At 33.2% G+C, this 21723-nt stretch overlaps 1 protein-coding gene across 1 annotated transcript in view; it reads left to right on the top strand.

The window, feature by feature from the left end:
* LOC129798953 (membralin) overlaps positions 1-21723 on the top strand; it is a 116693-nt gene that overhangs the window by 46783 nt on the left and 48187 nt on the right. The window contains exon 7 of the mRNA XM_055842483.1: positions 16750-16882. Coding sequence (XP_055698458.1) covers positions 16750-16882 — 133 coding nt within the window. The remainder of the gene's footprint in view (positions 1-16749; positions 16883-21723) is intronic.

The raw sequence follows: 21723 nt of genomic DNA, 5'->3' as shown, positions 1-21723 counted from the left end.
ATAATCTAAATATTATTTTAATTTTTATTTAGAGATGAGACTGGAAGACCTAATTCCTACATAAAATGTTATTGCCAGCATTAATATTTTATTGTACAATCTTAAATAAAAATTTTCGTAAAAAACTTGCTTATGGAGAAATTAGAACAGTTAAGCAATATAGAAAAGGTCACCATGGATCGGCATATTAAGTGCTCCATGTTTAATTGAAGATATAAACCTCAAAACACTATTTGGTACTTTGGCTGATTGGTACATTAATGATCCATTCAACTATGTCAATTTTCAATTTATTCAAAGGAAAACCATAACAAACAGGGTACAAATGCGTGGCAAGTAAATAAAAGGAGTAAATAAAAATTTGCAAAAGGAGAGTATAACTGATAAAAAAAAACAGAGAAAAATGATTAAGAGTGATCTTAGTGGTTAAGTCCAGTTTGGAAATGTCTCTGGATTTTCCACAGTGCCGTACGGGCCTCACGGGGAATGGAGTTATATAAGGAGATCCCCTGACAAACATCGTTTTACAAAACGTGATTTGTCGGGGTCAGGTCGTTGTATTTCCTTGCGTTTGAATTTTTACTATTTACAGAAATTAATAAAAAATCCTAACTTCGGATCGACATGAACCAGTTGTCCCGTGACACCTGGTTAAATGTCACGGGACGATTGGTTTTATAAATTAAATGTGAAATAATGTATTGCAGCCTCGTAATAGTTAATTGGTAAAGAGTAGCTAATAATTATCAAAAATTTATTTTATTTTGGACAATAATACGGACACAATCTGGAGGTTCAGGGAATACTGTCGATCGCTGGTGCCTTTCCCTTAAACGGGCTTGAGACCTAAGTCTAAACTATTAAGATCTCAAAAAGCACTAAATCGCTATTTAAGATTTTGAGATTTGAGACCTTTAGGAACTGGGCTCAACCTCTAGTCTGCAGAAGAAACTTTCTAAAGTTGTTTTCGGATTAAAGATTTAGCTCATTTTCTGAAAGTTTCAAAATCCTAACAAGCAACTTCTTTTTATTGTATTTTTTTTATTTAATGGAGAACTTACCTTTAATATCCAATCCTTAATCAAAATTTTCCAACTTACCACATAGGAATTTAGAGAAGTAGCCATATATAGCCAAGCCTTTTGTAAAGCTGTTTAGTCCACTTCTCGGAGTTCTCAAAAACCCAAAAACTTAAACAAATTTGTTTGTTTTTGAGAACCTAATGCATCGTTTGCCCTTGATATCCAATACTAAGTCAAAATTCTTTAAAAACGATTGATTAGAATCTAGAGAAGTTAAGCCTTATGCCCTGGACACACTTACGACTAAAGTTCAGAGTCGACTAAGCTCGTTCATAGCCAAGTCAGTTCCTGACACACCACAAACGAGGCTTAGCATTTACTGGTATCCACAAAACATACTTTCCTGGGTTTTTATGCAGATATTTCTACTGAAATGCACTATTCATCCTTTGAAAATGAAACTACTTTTAAATTTACTCCACAATTCACGTAGAACAACAAGAAATATTCACTTAGAATAGCCAAAATTGGCTTAAGTCGCGAGTTAGCTTCCACCTCACAAATAATTGTAATTGACAATAATTATTGCACGTGTACTGAGACATGATGTTACAAATAGTTTCATTTTCAGAGGAGTATTAGTGCATTTCAGTAGAAATATCTGCATAAAAACCCACGAAAGTTATGTTTTGTGGATACCAGTGAATGCTAATTTTCGTTCGTAGTGTGTCAGGAACTGACTTGGCTATGAACTAGCTCAGTCGTCTCTGGACTTTAGTCGTAAGTGTGTCCAGGGCATTACGGCTAAGTGTTAGCTCTGAAGCCCGTATAAAGCCTGTAATAATGTTTGGTAATACGGTGTAACTTCTCTAATTTCGGTTCAGGCAAGTTTTTTGGCAAAATTGTGGTTGGGTATGAATTAAAGCTTTACCATAAAAGTTACTGTACTCTCTATTATCATTGATGATATTTTAGAATGGTTTTTATATAATCTATGTATTTGATTTAAAATCGAAAACAAATCGGTATTACATCCAAAGATCGAACAGAAGGATATCAGAAGGATAACAGAAGGAACCCCGTGTAACCGTGTTATCACACTTGCACATTAAAATTTTAATATGATTCACAGTAATTGTCGCTGGTGAGAGTCCAAATGTGTATTTTGTGTGTTTGAATCATTTTATATTCAAAATTTGATCTATTTGCTGATAAAAATGTAGACTTGGCCCGCAAAATTTGATATAAATTGATTTATAGCATTAATGCGAAAAACTAATGCGATTTTCTCTTTATTTTTTTAATGTGAAAAATATTTATGCTTTAGGTAAATTTAAACTTATTTTTGCAGGCCAAGTCCACTTCTTTATCAGTAAATAGAAAAACCCCAAATATTAAGTGACTCAAAGACACAAATAACATATTTGGACGCTCACAAGCGACAATTAATGTGAATCACATTAAAATTTTAATATGCAAGTGTGATAACGCCGTAATACACTAAACATTTCCCCCCATATAATTTCATCCCTTTCAGGATTTTAGACATACGGGATTTTGGCTTTCGGGATTTTGGCTGCCACCAATTACACGAAATGTCTTAACTTATGAATTCGAGCACTTCGCGAATTTGCTTTCGCCATTGTTCCATTTAATCTTACGTTTGCTATAAGAAAATAAAAGGAACGTAGAATATACCTCCTCGACGTAAAAATTATTTCCGTGCTATGGGTTTTATGGTCTGCTTCTGATACACCATATCAAATATAAGTTTATTTTATTGATTTGAAATATACAATGATTTTGTCTGTATTTTTGGAATTCAACAAGTGGGTGGGTGAATGTTCTAAATTTCGACTAGGATGAAGAAAGTGTATGTTTTGAAGGAAGAAAAACGGTTAAAAAAGGTGTGAGAGGGAAATAATAATAAAATGGATTTACACTTTTCTACAAATTTCCCTATACTGTATTCAATAGCATATTTCTCAAGCTTTTTTTTCACCCTTGGGAGTTTATATGAGATTTTATTGATTGTTGGAGGATGATGGTAAAATAGAGAATGTGAGAGAAGATTCTGGGATAGCTTTCAAGTATACGTGTAACCCTTTTCAGTGCCAATATAATAGTTGTCAATTCGTGACATTCAAAGGGTCGATTTTTTTTTGTGTATATAATACACAACACACTTTTACTGTGATTCTTTTGACACTCTCTTTACTTTTCCATATGCGCTTCTGTCTGTCACAAATTCACTATCAGACAATAAATTGGGTATATTTGAAGCACGAACTTTTCTTACTTGATATTTTGACATCAAAAAGAAAAGTTCTCATCTCATTTCTCTTTCAACCACTCCTGAAAGTGCTATTAAATTCACTATTTTGTCTAGTGATTGGATTTCTCTATCACTCTCTATAAGGACTGTATTTTTTTTGTCTGTTGTGTAAGTGCAATAAGAATGAATTTTTCACACAGAAAACGTGAATATGGTGATTGTGAGCAAATTTTTCCAATATTTTCTCATATTACTTTTTATCTTCTTCAATGTTGTATTAAGGTCCTTGACAATGCTTCTCGGATTTTTACTGTGTTGAATTCGAGAAGGACGAGATAGTGGAAAATATGTGAGAAAAAGAGGAATTATTGTTGCTTTTTTCGTTGGAAAATTTAATGATGTATAAGTGTCATGTTGAGATGGAGGCGCCGGGTGAAAAAGAGGATCATAGCTCAATTTTCATTCTGCATTTTACACCGTGCTTTTTCACGATTTACGATGACGATGGGTTGTCAAAGTGAATGTTATGAATTGAATGCAATTTGAGAGCTTATGTCACACATTTTGTAACAAAAGGGTTAGTCGAAAAATCAGCAACATGATAGAGATTTGTTAGGAAAATGAGAACAATAAAATGACTTATATTGTAACGGTCATAACGTATCATTGATTAGAAATATTAAAAAAAATAATAGTAAATAAAATTTATTACCACAGTACTTTTTTAGCATTAAGATTAAATGGTTAGTTCATAAAATATTGAAATACTTGTCTCCAATTTATCAATTACAACGAGAATAATTTGCCTAAATTTTACTTTTTAAACTTTAACTTTTTTTTACAAATTACAAAAATATTGAATAAGGGGAAATTACGTTTTTCTGTTATCTTTAAATGGAATTGAGCCTTATTATGATGTAATTGAGCTTCGTAATTGGATTGCTGAGCTAAATTATATCATAATAAAGTTCAGTATAAACAAAAGAGATAGCAAAGCGTCCCAGCTTTGCGGAATGTTCAAACTCACGAGTTAGAGCTCTCCGTGAAGTAATTTTTCGCATGATCTTTTGGTGCTTACCGATATACTAGAGATCAAGTTGCTTCATAAATCACAAGAGCATTTCAAGAACAAAAATTGGTAAAGAAATAATCATTTGGAATGTCCTGGCATGAGTTACAAGCATACGGACAAACAAAAAATGTAACCACGAAAAAGATGAGTCATTCTCGGATATTTAATCGATTCAATACTAATTTCAAGATCAGTTAAACTTTGACTTTCAAAAATTTAAGATGGCGATTTTTTTAGGTTAAAGGTATGTTTGGACGAAATGTTCGCCTGGACCACCTCTAAAACATATCTAAATATAAAAGAAGTCGTAGGAACAGTTTTCGAAAAAAAGAACTAAAAGACATGGTTTTGGAGGGGTTGGAAAGAAAAAAATCATAATAATGATCAATTAATTGAGGTGGGGGGGGGGTCCTCCGAAGATCGGAAATTCGTATCTCTCACCGTTTGACTTCTAGTTGGGTAATAATTTTACGGACAGAAAAAAAGAATATTTAAAAGAGATTAGTACAGGCACTTACCTGATTCCTGATTCATTATCGATTGTGAATAAATTTTATGTTAAATTTGATTTCCTTCTTGATCTAAAATATGTGCCCTAAGCCATTAGTTCTAAAATTTATCTCATAAATAGAACTTTCGTTGGTCCTCACACTGGTCATTTATTTTGTATATTTTAATCGGATTTAATACAGAAGATCTTCAGAAAAAATATTTCAATAAAAATACATCAAAATCGATTAAATACCGAAAGTCTGATTAACTTAAACTTGTTGCTTACGATAGGGGAGGCTAACGAAAGGGTGGAACTTATCAGTTGAAAAGTATCGGACGCACATTTAACATACTAAAATTACTTCGAAATGTGATATATTTTTTTAGATATTGAACACTATTCAAAAATAAATTTTTCTATTTTAGCAATTTTGTGAAATAAAAAAAAATGTCAAATCATCCAAACTTTTTATAATGTATGATATGAATTCGTAATTGATGCACTGTACCTTGAAAAATAGTTTTGTATTTGTTTAATTTAGATTTACATAATAAGGTTGTTTATTCAGTCAAACTTCCCCTAATCAATTGTAAAAAGGCTCTAGTGTTGTCTCACTTTTGTCCTGTATAAACTATTGCGCGATACGTTGATGGAAATGAAAGCCAAGATAATGATCTCTACACTGAGAAAAAAGTGGGTGCGATTAACTTTTTTTCCTTATAATTTTAACACTTTTTAGGTGTAAAAATATATCAACATTTTTTAATGTTAATTTTACACCTTTTTGAGGGTAAAATTAACATGAAAAAGGGTAATTTTAACCCCCAATACACCTAAAAAGGGTAATATTTACACCGATTTTGGATCAATACTGCAGGGTAAAATTAACATTTCCGGAATGTTATTTTAACTTTTTCGGATTTCTCTCAGTGTATATCTAACCATTTGGTCTACAGCCCTGATGACAGTCGCCCAGGCTCACAAGACAGCCTAATAGCACTTTTCTCGTAGATTTTCAAACTTCTGAAGGATTGATCGTAAAGTCATCTCTCTTTCAAGCAACAAAAAAAGTATATTTAATTTACTTACTTTTTAAGTTTTGATATTAGTCAACTTTTTAAGTTTCATTTTAGTTTTTGTGTATTTTGAAAATAATTATAGTTGATTTTGTTAGGAAAATGTTGCCAAAGTGTGCAAATATCAATTTATAGTTTTAAGCTTTCGATAGTGAAATATCCCCCGCAGGACAAATTGGAACTTCTACGCTATGTATTCCTAAATTTTAATAAACAAAACCCAACAAATTTTGCAAACAACCCGGTATTAACTCAAGTTGGCAATAAATGGTCGGATTGGAAATGTACATATATATATATATGTATTTTTCCGATGGATGGCTGAAATGGATTCTGGAAAAAAGACTTGAAATTTATAAATTCATATTTTTCCACTCCACCATCACACAAATCACCTTTTAACATGATACGTTATTACAAATTACATCCCATACTTTTCTCCACATGGCTGTGATTCGGGTGGCAAATATGATCCTCTCATATTCACATGAGTACCATTCAAATTCGAATATGATACTTTTGCGTTGATGATGACTATAGACTATGTGTGATTTGTCATAGTCAGAATAAATTTTGCAGACATGTTGTCAATTTTCAGCAATTTTTCCCGCAAAATGGACATTGTGAGATATTTCTTCTGTATATATATCCCTTCCAATTCTTCCATCAATTATTCTCCTCGACTGAAGAGAATGAAGGTGAAATGGTGCTTTTTCTCCAGATTCTCTTTACAATTAAATCTGTTGCATTCACTCTGGCGCAGTTAAAAGCCCCTTCCACTTTGATGAACAGCCAGGAAGATACAAGTGCTGAAAAAAAATTGATAGAGTCTCTTTATTTACGGTTACGACGTATTCTCAATGGCTAAAAGCGGAAAGGTGGAGGCAAAGAGGCAAAAATTAGCTTCACTTTTTTTCGTTGGTTGGCTTTGGGGTTATATATTTATATATATTTTTTTCGATGGGAAAGAAGGTGGTTTTTGGAGAGATTAGCCGGGGTGTGAGACCATTCCCCGGAAGAGAGATAGTATCTTATTAATGGACTTTTTTATGCACTGCACGTCGACATCGTTGTTAGAGAGAAAGAGAGTTATTCTGGATGAGAAAGTGTAGCTTTTAGCTTCTCGATGACACTGTCCTGAGCTTGGCGAATTTGTTAATACATATAACGGGTGTTTTTCGAAGGTTGTCATATATTACACAAAAGAAGATGATATATAGGGCTTTATAAAAAGTATGTGATGGCGGAAATATCAGGGGTAGAGTTGAACTGAAATCTTGGAAAATTGGTAGATAAAAGAAATGTGAAGATGTTTTTGTACTTTGAAAAATACTGAAGTTATCTTTGTGATTGTCAGTTCCCATGGAGCACATTTAGCTAAAAAGGCAGCGTTTTCAGCATATTTTCGCTGAGTCGATTAACTGACCGGTCAGTGGTTCTCTAACAAAAAAAGCTAACCAAATGTAAGGAAATGGAAATGATTTTGACACTGTGTCGTTTTAAGATTAGCAGAATTGAGCAGAAAATATATATGTTTTCAGCTAAATTGAAATCGGTTAGCATTTGTTGCTTGCCGGATTTTTCTTTTTACGCTTATTTGTAAGTACTAGAGCTAGAAGTCAAACGGTTAAATGTATTTATATAGAACGAAGTATATAGAAATATATATTTATATAGAATATATTTTATATAGAATATATTTATATAGAAAGAAGATACGGTTTAATGTATTTATATTCAAAATAATGATTAGGTTATATTTCCATCAGATTCTGATTAATCCGTCTTCCGACTTAAGCCGAGAAACGGTTTAGTTAGTGGGATATTGAAAGTTTTTAGTGTAATCATTTATTTTGATTATTATGACTTTGAACTGTCTCTCGGCTTCACTCAGAAAACGGCAGTTCTAACTTTGTATGGGATTTGCAAAAATGCAGCTCTTGTCTGTAAGAATATTTTAAGAGCCGAATCAACCTAAACATGTCGTGCTTAGAATCAAGAGCTGTTTTCTAAAACAGATCATCTAAGAGCTGCCGTGTCTTGAGCGAGAGAGAGAGAGAGTACCGTCTCTCTAGAAAATTTTCAGTGGCTTCCAGTGCTGTCAAATGACAGACAAAATAATTCACAGTGCAATTAATTCGCAAAGTTGTGATTGTTTTCGCGAGTTTTTTCAATAAAATTATAGTGAAAATTGTGGGGAGAAGCCTCTACAAGTAGTGAAGTGTCTTGTGGTGCAAAAAAATACAGTGCCGATAGGAATTATGTGGATATTTGGAGAATTTATGCTCGAAAAATAGGAAAATTTTTTTCCTGAAAATTAGAATATTGTGCCCCACGAGCTCGCTCAAGTGTCTGGAGTGTTGTGAAAAGGTGATTTTTTTATTTTGAAAACTTATATAGTGGAAAAATTAAAAGATTTTTGTGATATGGTTCGGGTGAAAAAAAAATTGTAAACATGTCGGGCATCTCGCTCAGCGATAGTCGTATGGAGAAATATCTGCCCAAATGTGAGTTTTGTTTTAGTCCAAAATTGATCAATTTCGTTCAGACTTTAGGAAAAATATACTGAAAGTGAAATATTATAAATTAAGAAGTGTATACGGTGGTAGGGAAATAAAGAAAACGTGAAATTCTATTGCTTTTTTTAATTGTGAGTGTACGTCAATATTGTTGCGATACAGCAGCAAAAATCTGATACTAGAATCAAAACACGTTATGCTTTGCTTCAAGAACTGCTTAGTATTTAAAATTCCTCCAGAGACCATTTTTGCCATCTATGAAAATTCAAAGACTGTACGTTCTTGAACCAAAGCATGTTTTAAAATAAATGCTTTCTTTCAAGTAAAATAGTCTTTAAGCTCAACACACAAATGCCCGTTCTTGTATCAAGAGCTAAATTAAGAGCTGTTTCCACAGAGCTGTTTTCTGAGTGTTAAGTCGTAATTGTGTCCAGCATGTTTCTCCAGAGCATTACACTTGCAATCTAATTCTTTCGATTGTTAATCAAATCTCATGAACATACACTGAGAGAAATCCGAAAAAGTTAAAATAACTTTCCGGAAATGTTAATTTTACCCTGCAGTATTTATCCGCAATCGGTGTAAATATTACCCTTTTTAGGTGTATTATGGGTTAAATTTACCCTTTTGTTCATGTTAATTTCACCCTTAAAAAGGTGTAAAATTAACATTAAAAAATGTTGATATATTTTTACACCTAAAAAGTGTTAAATTTATGAGGAAAAAATGTTAATCACACCCTCTTTTTTTTTCAGTGTAGGTAAGGTAAGGTTCAAAAATTTCCGCTGCTTTAGATACCGATAATTTAACCGAACGACTAAAACCAGGTTTAGACTTGAGGCTCGTTCCGTTTTCTCGCTAACATGCCTTGGTGACTAAGAGTGAGCCAGAAATATTTTAACAACTCAAGTGAGGTTTATAGTGCTCAGATTCTGAAAATATTGTTTTTGGCGGGATGTCACATAGCCTTTATCGTAAATTAAACAGAGTACGTTTTAAAACGTTTATACACAAAACTCTTTCTCTTTTGGCTTATGGTGAAGAAATCTTATTTCGTGCTTTTTTGTGTATTAATTTTTCGTAAGCATTATAGAATATTATCTATATACTGTGTAATAATTTTTTATCTTCAGAAATGATTGAATTTTTATGTTTCACTGTGGTACTGCAAGGGTGTATCATCATCGATAAGCCACGAGCAAAGCACCTAAGTTTTGTTTTAACGAGGATTTTAATAAATCTTCAAATTTTTGGGTTATCTACAACCTGATTATTTTAGACTATGGCTCAAGCATTAAATCTCAGTTAAAAACTTGAAACCCATAAGAATCCCTTGGCCCAACATACGGGTCGTCACAATTTTACCTCAAAGTATCCATAACGCCCTTCCTATTTGTCCGAATTTGATCATTGTCATTCCAAATGAAAGGCCTTGTAAGGTGCTAACTCTTAAAAGCACTACAACATTTTGAGACTACAATAGGGATACTAAAATTAAAAAAAAAATTATATGGTCGAAATTTCGATCTCGAATATCTCGAAATTTCTTTTTTCGGTTTCCATGTAATTGTATAGTTGTAAGATAGATAGATAGATATGATTTATTTGGTAAATCGGCTATAAGCCATTTTCACCACAGATGGCAATACATTACAGAAACTTTAAATTCAAAAGTAATATAAAAAAGGTAACATTTCATTCTTAAAGTCTAATTTAACTATAGTTGTAAGAAAATTAGAAATTTCTTTTGCATTAATATTTTCGTTAAGAATTTCACGGTCAATGTACTTTTGCCTTTTAATCCATTGCTATGTCAGAAATACACAATAAAGCTACTGTCTTTCTATAAAATCAATTTAATTGTTTTATATCTAAAATTATAGGGGAGACCGGGGTACAATTAGCCAGGGGCAGAAGTAGACAGTGGATTTTTCTCGGTTCCCTTAAAATGTACCTTGAGCAAAGTATTTTTTAATGAAAGCAGGAACACATCCCCATATTCCCAGAAATATTTATAAGTCTGATCCTGTTATCCTACAATTTAGAAGCATTTTTATAAAATGGGTATAAAACTGCAGTTTTGATGTTTCAGTTTTTGGACCAGCATTTGGTTTTCTGAGTTTGTAGTCAAGATTTCACAGTTTTACCTCGTTTCTGGTTTCATAAACCTAATTAAAAAATATTTTTCACTTGGATAATAATTATCCAATTTTTTATATAAGATGAAAAACACTAAAACAGCCCTCGGGGCAGTTGTAGCCACTCTTCCGTGGCCGGATAAAACTATCAATGATTTTTTACTAATACATGGATAATTGTTAGATGAAAGAGTACTATTGATATTCCAAGCAATATTGCCATTCGGATGAAAAATTTGTGAAATAGATTTTTTCAGGATATTTTCATCAATTTTGCCGCAATTACAAAAATGTCATTAAAAAGTCGGCTAAAGTCTTTTTCATTAGGTTTAAGTTACATATTTAGTATCAGTGGGCTTCAGTGGGATCAAGTGAAATAACACTTAGTATTTCCAGTTTTAAAATTTCGTCTTGAAAACTGGTGGCAAATAGCACCCCGAAAGTGGCTAAATCTACCCAGGCCGGGGCAGGTGTAGCCAATGTGTCATACTTTTTTCATTATCCTCTCTAGAAAAAGCCAAGGATTTGAGAGCTCTGAACTATACGGTTTTATACAGCCAATATCTTAATGCTACTTATGAAACATAAAAACATTAGACAAACTTTATCATTTTTTCACAAATCATGCGCGAAAAAAAAGCTTCATTTGCTGGCTAATTCTACCCCTGTCTCCCCTACACAATTTTATTCAACATTATTACTTTTCAAACAAAAATTAATTTAAAAGGCATTTTAATGAAAATCTTCAATTTAGGAAATATCCCAACTCCGTTCATGTGTGATAGTGTGTTAAGGAAGAAATTTATTTGAAGTGTATATATCTTTAGCTGTAGGGAATGCTTGTCCAAATGACAAGATCCAAACATGCTCCATTCACTTCTTTCGCAAAGAGAGAAGGGTGCTGAAGAGTGGGTGGCAAAATTCGATAACACTGTGAATGTGTTCGTGTCCCTGCCAGAGTTATTTGTCTCCGACGGACTCATTGACACACCGGATATTTGATATTTATAGATGATACTTCCGATAGAAGCGATAAGATTAGGGGATGGTAGAAGGGGATAGCTATGGGATTATATATATAAAAGTATCCAATGGGTATAAAACATAGAGAATTTTCTTAAAGCAGAGTTTATGTATAGAGAAAATTAGTCTCTAAACATCTTAATTGTTAATACTATTTTCTTGCTTTTTTTCCACATTTATTAAAGTATATCAGTCTAATCAAAGTATTATGTTGTGCTTAGCCATGGGCATTGTAGTGCAAAAGTAGTGACTATCCAATTACAAGTTATTTTACACGCTCCTTTACTTCCTTGTGCTTTCATTCTTTTGTCTTGTCCTAAACCTCCCCGAAAAATGATGGTGGAAAACGAGTGAGCAAAATAAGGTTATAACATCATCAATTTGTGTTTTTCCTAGGAGTTTGTGTGATGATTTATGTAATGAATATGGGAAAAATGGCAGGAAAACAGGAAAAAAAATAAAAAAAAATCAGAAACATCATGATCAAATCACATTTATTTGTGAAATATTATATTCTATTTCCTTGCATTTCCTGGATTTTTCCTCTCTGCTTCAGCAACGATATACAGGTAAAGTTTTCTGATTGTTTTCCATGAGGAAGAATCCCTAAAAAAATATTGCAATATTAATTCAATTTTCAACATAATGCACCGCACAAATAAATTAATTGTGTAGAAACTGAAATATGGAATTTTACTACAAAATAACTAAGCAATCATATAAATGTTGTAAAATATGTTGTTTGAAATTTTAATTAGCAGTAATTTTAATTGGTAGAGAAACATTTTGTTAAAGTATCTCACAAAATGGTAGCATGAATATTGTTATAGAAAAACCTAAAAACCACTATATTAACACTGGAAAAAAAACCATGTTTTATGTGGAGAAAATGTGCTTCATGAAAATGTAATATGGTTAATTTTGGGAAAAATTTAATATGTAAACTCTAGCGAATTGGAAAAACGACTACGGCAAAAACAACATTATGGTTGTGTGGGGTTTGGGTATTAAAATAAAATTTAATTTCCTCATATTTGATTTTGTGACAGAGATGCTCTGATGGACACTTTATCACATTACTACACTGAGAAGAATTAGTATACTGTACACTGTTTAATTGCACTTTTTAGAATCTTTATACAAATTCGCAAATTTGAGCACTCCAACAATTTTTATTTATTATTTGAGTTTACTGAATTACTTCTGATTTAACCCTTTAAGGACGACAAGCTCAAAAATTGATGGTCACAAGAATCATTTTTTGTAACTTTTTAGAGGGAAATACAACTTAATAGGGCCGTAGAAAAAGCCTCATTTTTGGATCATCGGTGACCCAATCGTCCTTAAAGGGCTAAATTCAATCAGAAAGCATCTGAAAACTACCCTACACTGAGAGAAATCCAAAAAAGTTAAAATAACATTCCGAAAATGTTAATTTTACCCTGCATTATTGATCCGAAATCGGTGTAAATATTACCCTTTTTAGGTGTATTAGGGGTTAAAGTTACCCTTTTTCATGTTAATTTTACCCTTAAAAAGGTGTAAAATAAACATTAAAAAATGTTGATATATTTTTACACCTAAAAAGCGTTAAAGTTACGAGGAAAAATAGTTAATCGCACCCTCTCTTTTTTCTCAGTGTAATATTTAAGAAAAAAAAGTGAAAATATAAATTAAATGTGAAGGTAGGGCACAAATAAATTAATTTTTCAACATAAACTAAATTGCAATTTCATCAGTGATTCATTCCCAGTTGGGTTCGAAAATTTTGTAAATTTCCAGACCTTTCTGGATCTTTCAATTAAATTCAAGTTGGTTGTGAAATAAATCGTTCAGTGTTCCTTCCAGAGTTGAGATTTTCTTTAGTTGGCTGGGTGCTCGTTTTTCGTTTGAACCTCAATATCGAGGTTAAAAACAATCTGTGAGAAAAGTTGTACAAGGATGAAAATGTAGCTAATAAAATTCTCTATCAAACCCACAATACAGATTGTTAAGGACGGTCCTAGTTTTCGAGATATATTTCATCAAGTTCAATTCAAAAGGTCGATTTTTCCATATTTTCTGACATATTTGAATCTACAGCGCCCCTGGTGTCAATTGTACGAACTCCATCTGTCCTGAGGATTTTTGGGCATGTAAAGGAGAACAAATTATCCCAGAGTAAGAAATAAATCGGTTCAGCAGAAACGGAGATATAGGCAGCCAAGTATCAAAAAACGGTAAAACCGGTTTTGCCTAAATTATAGGCGAAAAAACAAAATGATAAGTATTTTCGTAAATCATTTGACCCAAGCAATAGAATAAATAGCATGAGAACCCAGGGAGAAAATCACCGTTGCACAGTGTAATGAACCAATCTCACGCGCATTTTTGAACAATCCAAAAAAACATGATTTTGGTAAAGAAGGGAAGGGGTGGGAGGTAAATGATAGGTTCGCTAATGGCTCCAGGGTCGACGTATGGGGGGTCCCCCGAAGGTCCCAACTCGTTATCTCGAACTGTTTGGCCTCTAGGTATTGTAAAAGACGAACAAATCAGACGGACAGCATGACATCATTTCTCAAAAATCATCTGTGTTTCGGGTCTCAAAAATCGAAAGTAGAAATTTTGGGTGGCCAAGAAATCAAGGATTTATTTATTACTCTCTCTGTAGATTTTGAGCAGTAAAAAGAATTTTACCACTTTATCCAAAATGTGGAGCATTCAAAATAAATAGTTCAAAAAATAAATCTTAGGATTTCATAATTTGGATTTTAACTGTTGTGTGTGGCAGTATCCCCGTTTTGTCATAAGACCCATATAGAGTTTGCATAGGGGACTAAAAACGATTTTCGAATATTTAATGAAGAATATGAGAAATATTGGTCCATATATATTGATTTAATTTTAGTACACTAAGAAAAATCCGAAAAAGTTAAAATAACATTCCGGAAATGTTTATTTTACCCTGCGGTGTTGATATGAAATCGGTGTAAATATTATGCTTTTAGGTGTATTAGGGGTTAAAGTTACCCTTTTTCATGTTAATTTTACCCTTAATAATAATAATAATAATGCTGGCACAACATTCCATGGAGGAACTAGGCCTTCCCACAAGGGGATTTTTAGACACGCATTATTATTTTTTCTTGTACGGGATAAGGTTGTCAGTCCCATGCCCGTGGAATCAAGTGCAGTGAAGCTCACTGGATGCAATTCGAACACCTTTAACGCCAGAAAAATTTCTGGTGACCTAAAGGGGATTCGAACCCGGGACACTTGCATCATAGAGCGAGTGCTCTACCACTTGACCCATTGAGTGTCCTAAAAAGTTGTAAAAGTAACATTAAAAAATGTTGATATATTTTTGCATCTAGAAAGTGTTAAAGTTATGAGGAAAAAAAGTTAATCACACCCCCGTTTTTATCTCAGTGTATATTATAACTGCGATTGTGTATTGGTAAGATCTACGAATTCATAAATTCATACACTGAGAGAGAAATCCGAAAAAGTCAAAATAACATTCCGGAAATGTTAATTTTACCCTGCTGTATTGATCCGAAATTGGTGTAAATATTACCCTTTGTAGGTGTATTATAGGTTAAAGTTACCCTTTTTCATGTTGATTTTAGCCTCAAAAGGTGTAAAATTAACATTAAAAAATGTTGATATATTTTTACGCCCGAAAAGTGTTAGTTATGACGAAAAAAAAAATCGTTGCCTCTTTTTTTCTCAGTGTAAGAGTCTTGTCTTTTTATAGTACTTGAGTGTATTCCATTTTATCTGTAAAAATCACAATAACTATAAACTTTTATCCAGTTCTTTTATCTTATTGTCGCTATTGTACTAATCTCTGTTTGGTTAAACAATACACCTTACCTTAAGTCTATCGTTAGTTCACTATCAATTACCTTAACATAGTTTGATTTTTATAGGCGTATAGTATATAGGCGAGGGAAAAGTTATTTTACAAGTTCGAATATTCCACAAAGGTTATTGCAAGTGATAGACCTTTTACGAATGAACTATAAATGTGTCTAAAAAAACACTACTCTGTCTCTTAAGGCTACCTAAATTAATTTTGTTTTATCTAGAACTTGGTTTTAATTCCGATAGTCTTTTAAAATTTTATGTATGTACATGCCACTATATAGAATTTATGTCAAAGGGGTGAAAATTCTTTCTGACGTCTTGGAGTATCATCACTATGGTTCAAGAGAAATCCTTCTGAAAATGCAATTAACGCTCAGTGATTGCAGAAAGTACAATTGCATTAGAGATGGTCTGGATAGTAAGGGGTTAGTCTGAGATTTTTCCCTTAACTCTAGTGTGTTATTAAATACACATGAGGATGGATATAATAGAATTAGGAATTCTCATTCACTTTATATCCTTCTAACCCAATATTTGCCAACGGAAGACACTATTGTTCTCATAAATGATTTTTTTCCTTCCTTAATTATAACCACAAAATTTCATTTAGTATAATTAGATACATTTTAGTCACTTTCAGTCAGTGTGTGTACATGCTCTTTTAGCAAGGCTCTTTGGATGGCGCGATAAATAAAATCTTCATACAAGTGTCCTCATAGTATGATGATGAAAAGCAATGGGGACATGGCATAAAATCGATCAAAAGGGATATTTACAGTTTTTGATATAGTACAATGTGCAATTGTGTTTCTACAACCACCATCTACGTGTTAATTCTATTAATAGGAATTGTTGTCACATTATTGACTGAGGACTTTCGTAGTGTCATAGGATATTGGTTATGGAGGCAAATGAGGGTGCTGGGGAAAAAGGAAATGAATTAAGATTGATTTTCTGTTAAAAAAAAATTATATTAGCTCATCCAATCTCCCAAGAAAGTTTGACGGAGAAAACCCATTGCAGTTATATTTTTTGGGGTTGGGCAAGTGCAAAAAGGATAAACGGAAGTGTTCTTCTGGATTACCACATCTAATTGTATTTATTGAGTGGAAAAGATGATGGTTGAGAGAGGTGATGAGAAGAAATATTGGTTTATTGATTGAATTTTCTCATCTTCCCGGTTTATTTTCCAACATTGACACTCAGCATACAAGAGAATTTGATCTCCTTGGGATTTTCTATTAATTTTTGCCCCACCTTCTCTTTCTGTCTTTTGCAGGAATGGAAGCGATTATGTCAGAATTCTTCAATGACACCACAACGGCTTTTTACATTATTCTTGTCGTTTGGATGGCAGATCAATATGATGCCATTTGTTGCCATACTTCACTAACTAAGAGACACTGGCTGAGGTGAGTTTATTTTTTTTTTCAAATACTGGAAATTTTGAGGGTTTAAGTCTTACATTGTATGAGTGGTTAGAAATTTGACTTGTTTATCTGCTGTATTTACACATAATTGACATACGTGCAGTACGCCTCCATGCAGAAACTAAATCTTCTTATTTTTTTTGTACTGAGCAATTACTCTGATCTCATATTTTTTGTCTAGTTCTAAAGCCATCTTTTTATATTTTTACCTATTTCTATATTACTAACATTTACAAAGAGTTTATCGTCGAACTATCCTAAATGAATCTCCCGACCCTCCCGACATGTCAAAAATTTTTCATCACGAAAAAACCTTACGCAAAAATATTTTAAATATTTCCCTATTTAGGTCGTTTTGAAATAAAATTACTATAGGGTAAGTGTGCCAAATTTCGGCATAGTTGCATATAAGCACCGATGTCCTAAGTTTGAAATACAACATTTTTAATTCATATTGATATTTTGTGTTACTTCCTTTTCGGGAGGGTTGTGTGGAATCTTGAAAACTAGTTTATCATCTTTGTTTTCTTTAAATCCCTTCGCAAAATCTTGAAAAATTAATTATAATATGGACATTGCTTTGGGTAGTATTCCGGCTACTTTGAGTGAAATACCGGCCATCTTTTTTCTGACCACCTTTTGTGACGCAACGGATAGAAAATTTCAAAACATCAAACGGAACGAGTTTAATATTTAGTTTAATACGTTTATATGACCCACAAACTCTAAGATCTTCCGTGTAATTTGTACTGAAGACCTGAAGAGTAGCATCTCAAACTTACGCGCAGATTCCCGTAGCAATTTTCTCTTCCTGAACTCTTTCAAGGCCTTTTTCACATCATCTTTTTCATAGAAGCTATGGTTTTTTTCTCTGGATATTCTAGAACTCAGAAATTGAAAAAAACATAAAATGAATAAGAAATTTAGGAAAGCAAAAGATATTGCCGGAATAGGCAATACTACCTCACCGGAGAGACGCTCTCAAAGTATATACTTTTCTACGCGAAATACAGGATCCAGCTAGGAAATTTCACCTGACATTTAAAGATTGATTCAGTATTAACATAAAAAGAAACAATCTTTAATGAAAACTAATCAATTTTCATGAAAAACACCGTAGGAAAACCTTTTTCACTTCACCACAAATCGTAAAACTGATAGAAACACAATCGATCTGTCATATTTTTTTTAAGACTCTTCCCACACTGACTTTTTACAACGCAATTTAAATTCAAATTATACCTAAAATTTAACGGTCTTTGTGTTAATACCTCCTAAAATGAATAAATATTTAATAGCAAAATGAATTCATTGACTATTCGAAGATAACATACATAATTTTAATTAATTTATTTCTATGGCCAAACTCAAAGTGGCCGAAATTAGAAGCTGGTCGAAATTTGACACACTTCCCCTAACACAACCCTATGACTTAGAATTTAGAATTCTGAGACCTACGGGAATTGAGCTAAACCTCTAGTCTGAAGACCGCTATGCCCTGGCTTCGAACACTTCGTAATTTTCCCATATTCCTTTATAATGAATGTGACTTTTTTCAGGAAATAATGTGACTTAATACTAGCTATTAAAGTATATATCAATTGGTCAGGTTTATTAGAGGAATATTATTATTATTATTATTATTTATTAATTTCTCAAACAAATAGGGTTCGCCCCTCTTACAATGTTTGGCAAAAGAAGAAGAAAAAGAAAAAAAAAAGGTTATTGACATATAAAGGGACAGATAATCCTAACCGGCTTATGTAGGTGAGATTCTTAACGTGAGCTAACTCGGAGTGCATGCAAATTCGATTTGGAGCTGAAGTTGGGAGACGACATTCAGTTATCTTGCATCAAATTCGTGAAATTATACAAATTTTGTATTTAAACCAAAATATCAAGGATTTGGATGAACTCGCACAAAAGTAATATATGGGTGAAATGTAGATCAGAATGTTCTCAATAATTTTCCCATAGAACATGATCTCATCGATTACTTAGAAGTCAAGATAAGCGAGGTTTTTTGTTTCTTAACTCGTTTTTTCATCCAGAGTTCCCCAAGTAGTCATTTGTTGAACTTCAACTATATCAAAGAATTGTTGTCTTTTGTGGGACTTTCCATTTAAAACCCTATTTTAAGTGTCTTGGTGGAGTAGAGGCAGTCAAATTGGCATCTGAGTGATTTCAAAGCGTTATTATGGGAAAAATCAATTTTTTCATACTTAAACGGCAAAATCGGAGTGATAGCGTAGTCTGATCGGAAAATGATGTATAGACGAAATGTAGAGACAAATGTGCTCTACAGTTATGTCGAAGTAATCATCAAAATCGGTTTAGCGACAGTCGAGATAATTGAGGTTATGTGATATTGAAATTGGTTTTTCGACTGTGGCGCCCCTGGTGTTGGTCCCACGAAGTTCGAATATTCTAGAAAGTTGTAGTATTTAGTGAGATCTTTCGTTTAAGCCCTCATTCATCAAAATCGGTCACATAGAACCGGAGATATGATTTTTTAAATTTTGTGAACTTTCACCCCTCATATCTCCGGTTCTGTTTTAACCACAGCGCACTTACGCACCATTTTGGAAACGTCCTAGACTGGACTACAACATACTAAAATTTCATTAATTTGCACAATGCCGTTTTTGAGAAAAGTGACTTTGAATTTCGATGAATTTTGACGCTATCACAGCGCCACCTGTGGTGACTTTTTGAACTTCCATCTGAAAGTGCTCATCGAGACGAAACCAAAAAGGTAAAATTTAGGTCGCTATGTTAGTTAGAACCAGAGATAGAGGCCGGTCAATGTTCGAACTTTGACCCCTTATAGCTCGGGTCAGGGGTTATGGATCGACTTAAGGTTTTTTTTGTTTGATAGGTATAATCAACGGCTACAACATACTAAAATTTCAGCCCGATGCACAATGGAATTTTTGGGTTATTTAACTTATAAGATTTAAAAATCTTCTTTTTAAAAATAGCGCCCCTAGCGGTGGTTTTATGAAATTGTGATGTTAGAAGGGGAAGTGGCATTTCACGAGAGCTTTCCAAAAAGCCCTCACTTTTTAAATTCTGACAATTGGAACCGGAGTTATGGCTATTTTAAGAAATTTTTTTTGGACCCTTATAGCTCGGGTCAGGGGGGTCGGGGGACCTTAAGTTTGGTATTGATGGAAAGCTCTAAGGCCCAGCTATAACATACTAAAATTTGAGCCAGCTCGATGCCATAGGGGCGGAGCTATTGAGAAAACAAAAAAAGGGGGGTCTTCAAAATGGCGGAAGGAGGGGTGGGGGGTGGGGGGTCAATGCACCATGTTGCAATTTTCACCCGATATATAACCTTTGCCGAAAACCGCAAGTCGATATCTTTTTTAGTTTAGGAGCTATTAAGCTCCAAAGAGCGGCCGGCCGGCCGGCCAGCCGGCCGGCCGGGATCGTAAAGTAGCCACATATATATTCGTGATCAGGAAGTGCTGAAACACATTTTGGCCAAGTTTGAGGTCGATCGGACGACATGAAATTTTGTTAGGATTATAGTAGGTGAGATTGTTAAGAATCTCACCTAATATGGGGGGAAAATATGATGTGTATGAAGCTAGAGTACTGGCGAACCCTGGAAGTCTTCCCCTACTGCCTGTTGTAGAAGCCACCTGACTTTATAATAAGCCTCATCACTTTAATATTTCTTTGACCCTATTATTTCATTAAAACAAAAACAACTGAATGTATTATATCCCTTTAAAGTACATTTAAAGTGAATTTAAAAAATATTCAATTCAATATAAAAATACTTTCTTCAATTGCTGAGATAATTCTGCAAAAATTCTGGTGAGACATATTCTCTTGCTCTTCAGGGGTTTACAATACAATCTCTAAGCATCGTGCTATACTGTGATTTCTTCATGATGTTGCCCAGGAGCTAAAGAAGCATATGAGATAGAGATGAAAACATTCCCACCCAAAGTACACAGAAAAAGCCAAAGAATACATAGAGCTTGGGAAGAGGGTAGCAAAAAAAAGGCGGTGGAAACACCAAAATGATTAAATTGCTTTTAAAACAAACGAACGAATCCGGAAAATACTTGCTTGATATTTTTCTTACCTTTTTTTTTCTGTATTTCTCTTCTCATCCCTGTCGGAGTCTGTATTATTTTTATTATTATTACATATTATTGTTCTTATTTCTGGTGCGACTTGGCTTTTTGTTGGCACATCCCAACCAACACAGTGTTAGGGGTTGGAGAAAGATTTAAATTTAATTTGTTTGGACTTAAGAAAGTACACGCAAGAGAGTTGGAACAGAGTGGAGAGGCAAAAAAAAAGGAAGTCTTTCGTTATTTTGTGAGATATGTCTGAAATTGAAAAATATGAAATAATTTTGTCTATATTTCAATTTTTATCCACTGTATTTATTGTCTTATGTTTGCAACCATGCGCCAAAATAAATACAATTTCATCGTGCATGACAGAACAAGTGGAAATGGAAAAATAGTGAACAAGAAATATTGTTTGAATATTTTTGAATAGTTACTTTTTTTCATATCTCATGGCTTAATATGCTCTTTTCTCCATCTCATGGAAATTTTTCAATTAAGGAAATGGAACTAAAAGGGTTTATATTTTATTTATTTTATAGCAGTATTTTTTCCTCTTTTTTTTCTGCGAATTCTTTTGTCTTTGGGAAAATTATACTCTGATGAAAGTGGCTATAGATAATTATGTTTTAAATAATTTCAACAGAATTTTTCTGTCTCATTTTGCAGTGAATGAATGAAAGAAAAAAATGCAAAAGGGACAAAAATAACATACGCGCAGAGAGTTGA

This window comes from Phlebotomus papatasi, chromosome 1 (assembly GCF_024763615.1).
Source record: "Phlebotomus papatasi isolate M1 chromosome 1, Ppap_2.1, whole genome shotgun sequence".
In the NCBI taxonomy this organism is placed as follows: Eukaryota; Metazoa; Arthropoda; class Insecta; order Diptera; family Psychodidae; genus Phlebotomus; species Phlebotomus papatasi.
Note: the sequence above shows the minus strand (reverse complement) of the source record. Positions and strands in the feature narration are given on the sequence as shown.